The 13,903-nt window shown below is 40.8% G+C and overlaps 1 protein-coding gene across 2 annotated transcripts in view; it reads left to right on the top strand.

The window, feature by feature from the left end:
- The window catches only part of limk1a (LIM domain kinase 1a), a 30,485-nt gene extending 24,355 nt beyond the window's left edge, over positions 1 to 6,130 (top strand). The window contains exons 5-16 of one of the 2 annotated variants that reach the window (XM_079574231.1): positions 191 to 388; positions 471 to 576; positions 660 to 859; positions 944 to 1,130; positions 1,250 to 1,336; positions 1,770 to 1,901; positions 1,975 to 2,034; positions 2,619 to 2,684; positions 2,957 to 3,119; positions 3,197 to 3,252; positions 3,486 to 3,643; positions 3,721 to 6,130. In XM_079574231.1, the coding sequence (XP_079430357.1) occupies positions 191 to 388; positions 471 to 576; positions 660 to 859; positions 944 to 1,130; positions 1,250 to 1,336; positions 1,770 to 1,901; positions 1,975 to 2,034; positions 2,619 to 2,684; positions 2,957 to 3,119; positions 3,197 to 3,252; positions 3,486 to 3,643; positions 3,721 to 3,886 (1,579 nt within the window). In that variant the 3' untranslated portion in view covers positions 3,887 to 6,130. The remainder of the gene's footprint in view (positions 1 to 190; positions 389 to 470; positions 577 to 659; positions 860 to 943; positions 1,131 to 1,249; positions 1,337 to 1,769; positions 1,902 to 1,974; positions 2,035 to 2,618; positions 2,685 to 2,956; positions 3,120 to 3,196; positions 3,253 to 3,485; positions 3,644 to 3,720) is intronic. The other variant, XM_079574232.1, reaches the window with a different exon arrangement.
- Positions 6,131 to 13,903: the final 7,773 nt, after the last annotated feature.

The raw sequence follows: 13,903 nt of genomic DNA, 5'->3' as shown, positions 1-13,903 counted from the left end.
TCCCTGAAAAATCTATGTTGTTTATATTAAAAAAATGATTGCTATATTAGTCGCATCGTTACACAAGACTCATCGAAGCATAAATATTATGCTCTTAATTTACTGTTCATGAAAGTTGCTCACAGTGTAAGAAAAGGTCAGAAACCTCTGCCTCAAAGAATTTCCACTGACTTCTTTGTTCTTTCTGCAGTGGTCATTGCTACTATCAGACTGTAGTCACTCCAGTGTCGCTCCCCGACTCGCCATGTTCACGGATCCCACACACAGTCACCCTGGTGTCCATCCCGGCCTCTGCAGAAGGAAACAACGGGCGAAGAGGCCGAGGGTTTTCTGTAGCCATCGACCAGCCTCTCAGTCCTGAGCCAGGGCACACTCTCAGAGTCACTGAGTAAGTACCAAGTCCAGATGTGGCTATCTCCAAATGGCCTATTAATGGACACAGTATTTAATATTGATTATACATTTTTCAGAGTGGACAAAGAATGCATTAGTCCAGATGTCAAAAATTCCATTCATGTTGGAGATAGGATCCTTGAGATCAATGGAACGCCCATTCACAATGTTCCTCTGGATGAGGTATGCATTCTTTTTAAATCATATCATGACTAAAGTGTAAGGTTTCAATAAAAATATTAATTCATTCTGTATATTTTTCCTAGATTGACTTGCTGATACAAGAGACCAGCCGACTGCTTCAGCTCACTATTGAGCACGACCCTCACAGTCAGAATGGCTCTGCAGATGCTGAGGAGCAGGTGGATGGACCACTGCCCAGTCCTTTCCCAGACGGCCCAGGCCTTATGCCCATCACACAGCCCCCAAACACCGACTTCAACAACATTCGATCACGTATCATCACGTAAGTCATAGACAAACAATCATTTAAAACCTTTATGCTGCGTTTAGCTCAACTTCATTTTTTTTTCTTCAAACTGTCCTCTAGGCGGAGCTATAGCATAGACAAATCACCAAGCTCCAGCAATGCAGCTTCCCCCATGTCCCAAAGGAAGGACATGAACCGCTCTGAGTCCCTGCGAGTTGTTTCAAATCGCACTCATCGCATCTTCCGCCCATCTGACCTCATTCATGGGGAAGTACTAGGCAAAGGATGCTTTGGGCAGGCCATAAAGGTACAGTTGAGTTTACACATGGATAGCATTTTGGTTGTAATATTCACAATGTCCAGAAGATGGCAGCATTGGCTACGCCATTCAACTTGGTCTGACTAAATACTGTTTTCTTGTTGAAGGTCACACATAGAGAGACTGGGGAGGTCATGGTCATGAAGGAGTTGATTCGTTTTGACGATGAAACTCAGCGGACTTTCCTTAAAGAGGTGATTATTTGTTTTTATTAAGGTGGACATCACAGTGTTGAATGAAATAATCTGACTGGATTCTGTGGTGCATTAAGTGGTAGTGGGTGGTTGTTCATTGACTTTAAATTATACGGTGAACACCCCCAATACTTTCAGAAATGGGATCCACATGGTTGCCACATAAACTAATATGTTTAAAGGGTGAACAAAAAAAACTTCACTTTGTAATTTGACCATAAGTTAAAAGAGCTGTTTCTAACCACACTGTGCATGATTGAAGACTGAAGGCCAGAGTCAAACCATCTGCTTGTTTTGTGTGCTTTAATAGCAAAGATCTGGTAAAGCAAAAGAAAAACAGTACAGGCAACATCAAAGGCTGCTTTCAAATCAATTTGTAAATAAAAAGCAAAACTTTACTGCAAAAGATAAATCAATGTTGTTTGTTTTCCAGGTAAAAGTGATGAGATGCCTTGAACATCCCAATGTTCTCAAGTTCATCGGAGTTCTCTACAAAGACAAGCGACTCAACTTCATCTCCGAGTACATAAAGGGAGGTACTCTGAGGGACATTATTAAGAAAATGGTGAGGAGCTGTTTAATGCACAACACTGTCTAACCAATATTCTGTTACTCAAAATTATCATGACTTCTCACAGGATACCAACTACCCCTGGAACCAACGAGTGAGCTTCGGCAAGGACATAGCTGCAGGCATGGTGAGTTATCTTTCATCTACAAAACTCTCAAATGATCTAGTTATCTAATTTAAATCTAGTTTCTTGAAAATGACAAGGAACGGTATGTATGTATGTGTATGTTTACATTGTTGTCTCCATCTACTGGTCAAAGTACAATAAAACCGCCTGTCTTTGCAGTAAACAATAATAGTTCTCAACTGCTGGTTGGGGCCAAATATGTTTTTGTATATTGATGTTATAATGTAATGCAACGCACTGCTTAATGTTTTGATACAAAGGTTAAGTTTAAGTTGAAATTCATATGTTAATTTGGGTTATGGCTTACAATGAAGGTTAAAGGTAAATCCTAAAGCCACACCATTTGAGGACCGCCAGTGCACAGTATTTCAACCCAGTCTTTCTCTTGATACAAAAACAATACAAAAAAGCTGCTGTACTTGACTGGTAGACCACACCAAAAGACTTTGAAAAGAGGCAGGGGAGTTGTGTTTGAGAAGAAGCTGTTGTTCATGGGTCAAGGCCATGAATAACAGCTTCTTCATGTGTCCCCCTCTTCTGTAACTGAACTGTTTAGTTATACGTCGGTCTGTCTGTCATTGCAGTCGTATTTGCATTCCATGAACATAATCCACCGGGACCTGAACTCACACAACTGCCTGGTCCGAGAGGTAAGATCTCGTTCAGACTTACTCTTGTTTTCTTTGAAGATTAGGTCATGTCCCATCTACAAACAGTTCAGACATAAAGATCTTTGTCACCAAGCTGAAGCATGCCAAGCGTTCTTAAAACATCAGTGGAGTAACACATAACTCAGAGCTTATTGAACTGTGGGGCATTGTACTTTGGAAAACAAAAGATCTTTGTAATGCTACCCACTTTTCGAGTGTTCAAGTGTGATTTTGCTTATGTATATGAAGTGCTTTACTCTGCTTGCCCACAGGATAATACAGTTGTTGTAGCAGACTTCGGCCTTGCACGTCTTATGGTGGAGGACAAGCACGAGTTGTCAAAGGGGAAACTGTCAGGTCTGAAGAAGCCAGATCGCAGGAAGAGATACACCGTGGTGGGAAATCCCTATTGGATGGCTCCTGAAATGATTCACGGTATAAGACTATTCATAATCATGCATAGAATTTCACGTGTTCCACAGTCTAAAGCATTTATCCTTTCTCTTGTGCAGGAAAGAGCTACGATGAAAGAGTGGACATATTTTCCTTTGGTATTATGCTCTGTGAGGTAAGAAACTCTATCTACAAATACAGTAATTTCTTCTTTGTTATATGTAGGAAACAATACATATATTTTTGTTGGTCATAAGTTTCTTTCATTGGCTAAAAGCTGACTGTCTGTTCTGGACTATGAAGCTTTCAACATGTCAGCAAACTTTTAGTTGCGTCAGGGGCTCTGCTTGCTCTCCTCTGTCATCTTTTGCAACTGTATTTGATCTTTATCTTTCCGTCTTTGTCCAGATAATAGGAAGAGTCAACGCTGACCCAGACTATTTACCAAGAGCTGTGGATTTTGGACTGAACATCTCTGGCTTCCTGGAACATTACTGGCCCCCGGATTGTCCCCAAGCTTTCTTTCCTTTAGCTGCTCTCTGCTGTGACCTCGATGCAGACAAACGGTAAGACATTTATTCTGCAACTCAAAGTAATGTAAATGTAATGTATGTTCTAATATTCCTATTTTGTTTGTTTTTAGACCTGCTTTTACCAAACTGGAAGAGTTGCTGGAGAACTTGCAGATGCACTTGGACATGGGTTTGCCTCTGATCTCTGAACTGGAGCAGCTGCACAAGGCCTTCTGGGACAATCACAGTGTCACACGCTCCGAGAACGGCCTGCACAGCCCCGAAGAGCCCGAGTAGATCTGGAAAAGGGTGGGCTGATGAGGACGTTAGATAAGGGATAACCATCTGCACAGAGCGCTGTCGCCGTGTGTGCTTATCCAGTAAGGGCTACGCTGTATTGGCCTGCTCTGGTTTGTTTGGCGGGTGTAGTGTCTCAAAGAGAAAGGGGGGACCTCTCTTCATTTGAGGATGTTGCTGTCCTAGGCTCAGGATTTTTAAGAAGTCTCAGGGGGGGTCCAAAAAGCCACCAGAGCACCAGAAGAATTTAAAACTTTATGGCGGACATGTAAAAACACCATCTCTGTAGAATCATTTCTGTAATAATGAAAAGTATATACACAAAGGCAGAAACAAGAATCATAATATGAAGCCTTCTCTTAAAGCTCTTTATATTGCGTCGTGCTGTGTGTGGGTATTTTGGTGGTGGCGTTTTTGGCTTGTTTATCAGACTGGATAAATAACAGGACAGGGGCTTCACTGGTGCCACAGAGGGAAATGAATGGACGCTCCCCACACTCAACATTTAGGGACTCTTTAAAGCTTTAAATAGCTCACATACTGTTACTGTATGGCTGTACATTATGCTGAGATTCTGCATTGATTTTACCAGCACTGATACCTTCACATTTTTTCTGTAGCAATCGTACTTTTTCTAGTAGGTACAAATGTTTGGATAGGTCTCCAATGTTAAAAAGCTGTAATCTCATGCCTTCATTATTGTAACAACAAGCATAGCCAGCAACATTGTAAATGTTTTAAATACTGTACATTGATAGACATATTTTATATACATATAATACATTGCCATATTTTTATTGGCAATCGGCTGAAGGAGAAATGTTGACACGGGAGAAAAAGTAATTTTATTCAGGCAGCAGGAGATACTTTTAGTGGAGCCATATTACTTCAGTCATCAGCCCCAAAATAATGCCTTCTTTTTTGCAAAAACAATAGACAACTGTTTTCATGGATATGTTATAATAAGCGTGTAAGATGGAGAAGACGAGTTATTGCTCAACGAAATCCTTTTAATCAGTAAAAAATTAGGGCCGTTCCTAGAGCAAATCATCCTGACATGATTTTCAAAACATTGGCAGCAAGTGCTTGGCCTTTGTGTCCTCCATCTGTCCACAGTCCTTTCTGCTTTGCATTCTGTAAATACCACTGTACATTTGTCTCCGAACCACTTTTTGACCACGCACGAACACGCTACACTTCAGAAAGCATCTCCTCCACTTTTAAGTTGATCTCTTGCACCTTTTCATTTCAATATTGGGGATGCCTTGTAAAATCCCTGCTGGTGTCTTGACAAGATGCATGATGGGCAGGCTTTGTATGTTCAGCTTTTTCAGGATGTTCACAGAAAACTGGACTGGAAAGGAAAATAAAAACATAGCATTTGTTACGTACAGCCACTTTTATAGAGTTGGGTACTTTATTTGCACTATACTTCCAAACGGCTGGAAATAGCCATGTTTGTTTATTTCCACTTTTTTGCTACTTGTGATGAAGACATTTTGTATCAGTTCATGTTTCTAAATACAAGACGCTGATGGAGCCTTTAATTGCAAAGTTGTTCTGGAAATCCACCCTCTTTGGACCAGCAGGCCGCTCGTGAGCACTACGTTTGCCATGAAAAAAAAAGCATTTCTGAGAGAGAGAAAAGCAGTGCTGCTGGTCTTTGCTTCCAAGAGAGTGTGATTTCTTTTACTGAGTGCTGTCTGCACACTGATCCCATGTAAACAATGCTGTACATGCTACTTTGTTCATGAAGAACTCACTTTACACATCACACCTTTGGCTCAGGGCTGAAATATTCATTGGAGTACAAAAGGACAATGTAACTACAGAATCATAAAGCATGTGACTGATGACAATATAAACCTTTCTGCTTCTAAAACTGTGCCCTCTCCGGTTGTGTATCCTCTTAAGTGGCTCTGTCGTTTTCATTCCTGTCCGAGCCACGCCATGCATGTTCAGTGTCTGTGAGGATGTGCCCCATGATCGCTGAGAATGTTACCGCAGCACTTCTTTGCAAAAGGATTGTTACCTCTGAACAATGCTGTGCCTTTGTTGTAAGCTAGCCTTGCCAACGATTTAATAACATGGCTTTCTTTTTATCTACCATTATGTGCAAGCCTGACTCCAGAGAATTGATTTTTTTTTTTTTTTTGCTGATGTTTTTGGAGATTCCATCTTGTTCTGTAATCTGTGTATTTATATTTCCAGATATCCAGCGTCAGACTTATTTTAAACTTTTTTGTCTTATTTAAGTTTTACACAAGCTGTGAAAAACAATTCTGCACTTTAATCTTAAACATTTGGACTCTGAGGAGGTCACTGTTTTGTCTTTGTCACAGCTGGAAATAAATCTGTTCCTCCTTACAATTAATGCTGTTGTGTGGTGTATTAGTTATGACACTTCTAATGTATATATCAGTGTAATGCAAATTCTCCTCATTGTAGCTCATTTGTCATACATTTTCCCGTTTAGAGGTCATTTACTTTATTTGAATGGGACAATACGTATTGAAGTCAAACATTGGTGCTTTAATTTTGCCTGATTTGCATAAGGCTAATCTCCATCTGAAGTAATAATTTTAGTCAAAGTGATATTTTTGCTGACTTCAATTGGACTAAAACTAAATTCACAGTTTTTCATGAGGCTAAAACTGTGACTAACTGTGGCTCAGATATTTTCGTCAACTAAGATAACACTAAATAGAAATGAAAATAAGAGACTTAAAATCATCCACACTTTCACTGAGTCTGAAAGAGCCTCAAATCATGTAAATTCTCTGCCAAAGACAACTCCGAGCTTTGTTCTTGTGGGAGAAGCTCCATGAAACAGACGACCTTGATTAAATGTGATTATAATAAATATCATAAATGCAAAGTCGACTAACTTTGTCTTAAATTTAGTAAATAAAATCTAAGATTTTTTTCAAACTAAATCTACATTTAAAAGTGCATTATGCAACTTTTTATGTGAAAAAAAAAACTTAATATTTGTGCATATTTGACCTTGTAGTGACCCAGCGGCTGTATGAGTGACCCTGGCAAATTTACTTTCGATCATGGTGGTCTCTACAACGCTCCAGGATCAATTGTTTTGTAGGTTTTCTGGTGAGTGGGTCCAAACCATTGATCCTGGAGTGTCCAAGAGACCACTGTGATGGAAAGTAAAAGCGCCATGCGGACCACCCATACAGTCACTAGGTCACTACAAGATCAAATATCCACAAATATCACCTTTTTTTTCAGTTGCATAATTAACTCTGAGTTATAGTTTGCAAAATATTCCAATCCAGAAAGTTATAGGATACCCAATGTTGTACTTGTTGAGCGTAGGGTAGAGTGGGAATTAAGGCAAATTGCAGTCAATCAATCAAGGTTTATTTCTGGAGCACTTTACAACACTTGGCAGGCCAAAGTGCATAAAACATTAAAGTGCATGAAAACATGACTTATTTAGACGGATAGCATCAGTTGCATAATTATCATTTTATTTCAGTGAAGCAGCAATTTTCATGAAGAAATGTTATTAGAAAAGTTATTTTTAGTTTTTGAAGCTCCTGACAGGAAGTGACAAAGATGAAGGTAAAGTTCCATAGCAGTTTTGACTCACTCATGTCCCATTGACTGGTTGGCACGGCAACAGTTTAAAATTGTTGTCCTTCATCTATGTCACTTCCTGTCAGAGTCCAATAAGGAAGTGGAACTATAAACATCACAAAAATGGGCAAACTAAAGAAAAGTGGGTACAATGTTTCGCCAAATCCTATATATTATTGTGTTAACTATGTTTTAGCAAAAAATGTGTCTAATGTGTTATATTCACTTTAAATGACATACATGTTATAATTCCCTATGCAGCCAATTGGACAAATGCAACTTTATTGGCCACATTGAAAAAGAGCGGGAGGGTACAAATGGCGGTGCAATCAAGAGAAGACAGGTGTGGTCATCAGGGAACCATGTGACCTCCTCTTCATGTTGTCCACGTGCTTGTGTTTTGATTCCGCAGCAAGAGCGTCGCAGTTGCGTGGTGACATCACTCAGCTCACACGCGCACAGAGGACGGGTTTGTCCGGTCAGACACTGCGCTCACTCACAGTCACTTCACCGTAGTGCTGCTCGGACCGACGCACGACTGAAGGGATACACCGAGAGAGAGCCGTGGTGAAGGAGGGTTTTCGCCGCGTGTCGGAAGTTTGAAGATGGACCATTTTTCTAGCAACAACCGGTTTCGCTCCGCAATGTTCAATCACGGTGAGTGTTTGTGCTCTCCTCATGTGTGTCAGTGCATGTGGGATGTTGATCTTCTCTGCCAACCAAAACCCCACACAAAATTAGACCTGTTTTGCATTTTTTTTTTAATGCTTTTTACTTTAAGGTCATCTCGTCCATTCTTCTTGGCATGTCAGTGCGTTTGGATCACGCATTTGCGCACGTAACGTTGATAATGTGACTTGAAGTTGGGCTACTGCAAAATTCACAGGGTACGCGTAGTTCTGCAGAAGGAAAATCTCTTAAAAGCCTCGCAGTCCCCGCTACACACGGGACACGGCAGCAGCAGCAGGGGTGTAATTCCGCAGTTATGCAAGAGTGGTACCAGGACTGGCCACACTAAACTATTTCTAGACAGTGTGTCGATAAACGGTGCCTGCTGCTCCTTCCATCTGTGCATTTGCACTTATGACGTCTTTTACAGGTAGTTTAGGGTCTATCTTACTGTTTCTACTGTATGTCACTACAAAGTCAGCACATTAGAGCTCATGCATGACCTATTTGCTTCATCTACTCTGACATGTTATCATAGACGGGATTAGATTATAAACCAAAAAACACCACAGGCACCTCTCCAATCTTTGCATTTTACATTACTGGTAGTTAAATACTGCATTACATCTACATACTGGATTTCAAGCCTGTTGAGTAAGAGATTTCACAATGCAATGCCACTCCACAGTTGGTGGCGGTAGTGCCCAGTAGGGAGATTATGGGTGGCACAGTCAGCAGCGGCTAACATTCCTTCAGGGAAAACCTTGTGGACAGACTACCATCCCCACTGCTGTCTGTCTGTGGCCTCCCTCCAGCATCACTGGCAGGAAGACCTCTGCATGTAGGTCAACAGAGTATAACCACAGGAAAAATTAGCAACTCAAGCAAGTAGACATTACAGGACAGCCGTGGAATTCAATGTCCCATAAGTCCGTAATGACAGCTTTATCTGCTAACTTGGGGAGATTTCAGTTGGCATCAAGTCTGTCAACATTTCCTGGGCTTTATTTGCATTTCGCCCAGTTGTCATCATCAAAGTGCATTCGAAGTGATGTTAGTGATGCGGGGCTGGTTAAAGGAGCACTGGCAACATACGGCTCATGCATTATAGATTGTCCATATGCAGGACATCGAAAGCTCAGGCTGTGGCTCGAGTCCTGAGTCTCTACCTCTCCTTTTGCCGCTGTAAACCGAAGCTTCCACATCATTATTTATAATATGCCATGCAAACTCCAGCATAGGAAGGGCATCCTATCCATCTCACCAGAACATACTGTAGTTAACACAATCTTAAAATGATATGGATTGTGCATAAAATTTTACTTGCATAGTTTTACATTGATCGTCATTGTTTGTGTTGTTTCTTACTTCACTTCCCATATTGGACAGGCACAACTATACTGTTCTCCCAGTTCCATAGTGAAATATATAGCTTTCCCTCTTCCAATCCCATTTAAGAACAAAAACATCATCAAAAAAATTCCAGTGGCTCAAATGGTAGAGGGACTCATCTTATAATCGTTCTGTTGTTTGTTGTTGTGTCCTGGGGCAATACACTTCAGCTGCCTTGCCTGTGTGAGTGAGTGTTGGTGGCAGCTTCGCATCTGTCAGTCTGGCCGGGGGCAGCTGTGGATACAATACTAGTTTATTGCTACCGAGTGTGAAGTAAGCAACTTTGAGAACCTTTTCAACTCAGGCAACACAAAATTAATACTTATCACATGTATTATTCCATCAAACTTAAGTAATGATAGTAACCTGTCATGTCCACTCTATAATTTTCTTTTCCATATAATCAAAAACCCAGACATTACTGTTGTTGTAATGCCATATTGCCTCGATTTATTAACATGTCTTACAGTAAACCTACAAAGCTGCCAGAAGCCTTTTATACACATCAGCAGGGTGTACCTTTGAACAGCATTACAGAGACAATCCTTGAAGCATGCAAACCCCCAATCAGGCCGTGTATGTTGGTCAAATGTCAACACTGTTTAATCAAAACTCTTTCAGAGGTCACCGATGTGCCACTTATTGTCCAGAAATACTGTACTTCAGAACTGTGTGTCTATTTCTAACTGTACGCTTTATGCTTCTCTTCTTCTATGTTCCTGCACTGTTCCTTGGATCAATCGCTGTCCTGTCCAGATGAAGAGGTAAGAAACTGGACTTTAATCCCATCGCTGAGGCTGATTTTGAACTAGGTCAATAGTGAAGGCTCTGATTATCTGAAATGAGGATGTTGTGTTATACTCTGTTGGCTTTTGTTTTGCATCAATCATGGAGAAATTATGTATCAACACAACTCAATAGTTCATTTTGGGTCTATGTAGAGCATGTGTCTTTTGGACTTGACTCCTGAGAGTTTACATTTCGTGAACAGGCGTGTCTTAAATTCACGTCTTTCTTGTTCTTTTCACTCCCAGTGGCAGCGGAGAATCTGATCAATCCGGCGTGTCATCTTTTCGCCTTTGTATTCACTTTTTGACTGGTGAGAAATTTCGGTCAGGCCGGTAGTTGTTAAAAGGCTAGTGATTATACAGGTTCAAGGTGTGTAGTAAAGTTTATGACGTCTGGGCGATGTTACTCCTTTTGTTAAGATCACGCTGCAAATGTCTTTTACTTTTGCTTTTCATGGGCAGTTTTTGCAGCTTTTCTTTGTTTGTTTCTTGTCATTTACGATGTATTTGATGATGTGTTTTCGCATTCTTTCAAACAACAATTTCATGAATTTTTATCTTATAGAGCAGACGTTCCAATACCTTTTTTCTTTAAGCACGTGCTGGAGACAGGCTGGGTCTCCACTGTCCAAAATGTATCAAAACAACAATAATGGCTATTAAATTTAAATACAAGACACAGACATTTCAGTGGTTTCTGCGCATGTATTAATTTTCCCGTCGTTTGTGATTATTTGTATCTCTCAAAGACTATCTCTTATAACCTGCAATCATTGGGAACCTCTGTTATAGACGATATATTGCTCATGTCTAAGTAGGGCGATTATTTTCCGTAAACAACACGGCTCTTTGCGAAATATGATTTAGTTCAAGAGGCGCATCATTTACTTGCTCTCTCACCTGACTAGGAGTTGCACCCTGTCACTTCTGTGTCAAAACAGACATCCCACTTTGACACTGCTTACTTGGCCCACAGCTGTGTTTGACCCGGGCAGAGCGCATTGAAAGGGGGCGTGTTTGTTTTTAAGGCCCAAACAGTTCACAAACGGGTGGAGATAGAGTGGATCGTTGTGGGTGTGACGAGCCTCGGGTTCCTTCCTCAGTAGCAGCATTCCAAGCTCATGTGACAAAGCGGCAGCGTATGTGGACAGGCAGCCTCAATGCTCGGCTGTGCTCACGTGACATCATACCAAGAAGCCCATAGATTAACACTGAGATGGAGAACTCTGCGGTAGAATTTGCCTTTTTTTGCTTGTTCGATGTTTTGACCTGGTTTATGCTAATATCTTTTTAATTACTCGGCCTATCCGCATTAAACTGGCACAGGCGTGTAATCTCCCGTCTGTTTATTTTTGCACAAATGAGCTTAAGGGAAATTATTCTCTTCCAACAGTGTCGACAAATGGTGACATTTTTCAATCACACACACTTGATAGTTTGTCAATTGACATTCCTCATATTGATCAATCTTTTTTAATAATGAATGTTGATACATTTGTTTTTACTTACATGGTTGTTGTTACTGTTATGATCTGGGGTTGCTGCAGCTGACAATCCGAACACCCTGAATGACTAGGATGTTTGGGCGTCAGTGGATTTATTCTTCCCTGATGGCACAGGCATATTCTAAGATGACAATGACATTGTTCATGGGGCTCACACTGCAAAAGAGCGGGTCAGGGAGCATGAGATCATCTTCACACATGGATTCGCCACCACAGAGTCCAGATCTTAACCCCATTGAGACTCTTTGGGATGTGCTGGAGAAGGCTTTGTGCAATGGTCACCACTCGCCCATCATCAATACAAGATCTTAGTGAAAAATTAATGCAACACTGGAGCCTTATTGCAGAAGCTTATTGAAGCAATGTCACAGCGAATGCGTGCTGCAGTTAAGGCTAAAGGCAGATCAACAACATAAGAGCGTGTGTCCTTTTTGTGGTCAGTGGAATTGAGCTTGACCACAGATTTTATCACGATTTTATCAATTTGAATTCTGCCTTATTACGGACAAATAATGATCTGTGTCAACATTACAACCTTTTCTGATTGGAAACAGTGACGATTGCCTCTAGAGTTGTAGAAGCCACTGCCCTCCATCTGAAAGTTCGACACTTTGAAGAGCAACCTATTGGTCTGCCATAATTCTAGAGGCTAACACGGCGAGCTGGGTCATGCATGAATTTAGCTCTTCACACCACACCCTTTACGTTATTCTCATCAAACACAAACAAACATTACATTTCGGTGCAGCCCGGAAGAGGCCAATTACCGAAACCAGGTTGGCATAGTTGTCGTGTCCTTGCCCTGTGCCCACACCCCGCTGCTTTAAAGCATTCAGGCCTGGGGTGTGGTTAAATAAAATGGTGGCTTTGGTTTCCTTTGTTTCTTAATTTGCCTTGAAACCTCACTTTTTGACAGACAGTGTGATGTCAGAGAGTAATCTAAACTCCATAAAAACGGTGGGCGTGAACTCCCTCCTCGCTGCTGCACATTGTACATTCCACTGTGGCTTTTGCTCAACTAGCCATTAGCATCCTGTGCTTTCTTACCACTGCAGCAAAAACCTATCCAGTCTATACTTGAAGTTTATTAGGCTATTAGCTTGGCTAGCAAGTGACTGCAGCTGATGCCAGTTTCCAGCGTATTCTCTCATCGTGCAGTTGTCTGTTTTTCTCATTTGCTGCTTGTGAGCTGATGCATTGAAGTGAATTGATTTAAGAACTGGAAGAGCAGAATGCATATTTAACACACCCTTTGACATTTGACTGTGGTTAAAGGAGCAGAAGAATTTTAATTTAGCATTGTGAATGTGAAGGGTGTGATTGATGACTGTGCCAAGATCACCTTGGCTCTGGAAGTTTTTAAAGGTGACACTGCAAAACTAAACGTCATCAATGTGGAGGTTTTTGCAGGTTTCTTTATTGTTCATAACTAAATCCTGGCCTGATTTGTTGATTTTTTTATCCCATAGGCTAAATATACATTTTTATGTATTGTTCTTTTCAGTAGTATTGTTCTTTTCAGTGAAGTTTTGTCAGAGACTAAACAGCTGAGTACATTTGTGTGCCTATTGTTTTAACAAAAAGAAACCTAGAATTTTGAATATGGTTCTTTACCATCTTAACATTTTGTCCCTCAAAATGTATGCATTTTTGTCTTTTTTACACATCAGATGCCTTATTTCCAAAGAAAAATCTTAAATTAAAGAACATTTATGTTCTCAATTTCATATCACACACTTTTTATCTATTCCCTTTTCTTCAGTCTTTTACAGACAGGGAATTGTATTTGGGACAAGTCATTTGGCACCTGTCAATTGATGTAGCGTGGCATGGTTGCTTCATATTACTGCATGTGTATGATACCTCAATGAATGTTCTGTGCGGACTGAATAGTGTCCCTAATATCCCGGCATGTACTGGGCTGTAATGACATAGTTGAGCTGAGCACTGTGTCACTGTGCTTATAGCCGCTGGGTTTGCCCTGCACTGACAGCCGGGCCACTGAGTCTTTGCAGTTTGATGTAAAGACAAACAATTGGCTTAAGGAGCAGGCGCACAACACTTTA

The sequence above is a fragment of the Gobius niger genome (assembly GCF_951799975.1).
Source record: "Gobius niger genome assembly, chromosome: 1".
NCBI lineage: Eukaryota > Metazoa > Chordata > Actinopteri > Gobiiformes > Gobiidae > Gobius > Gobius niger.
This window is presented reverse-complemented; position numbering and strand designations above follow the sequence as displayed.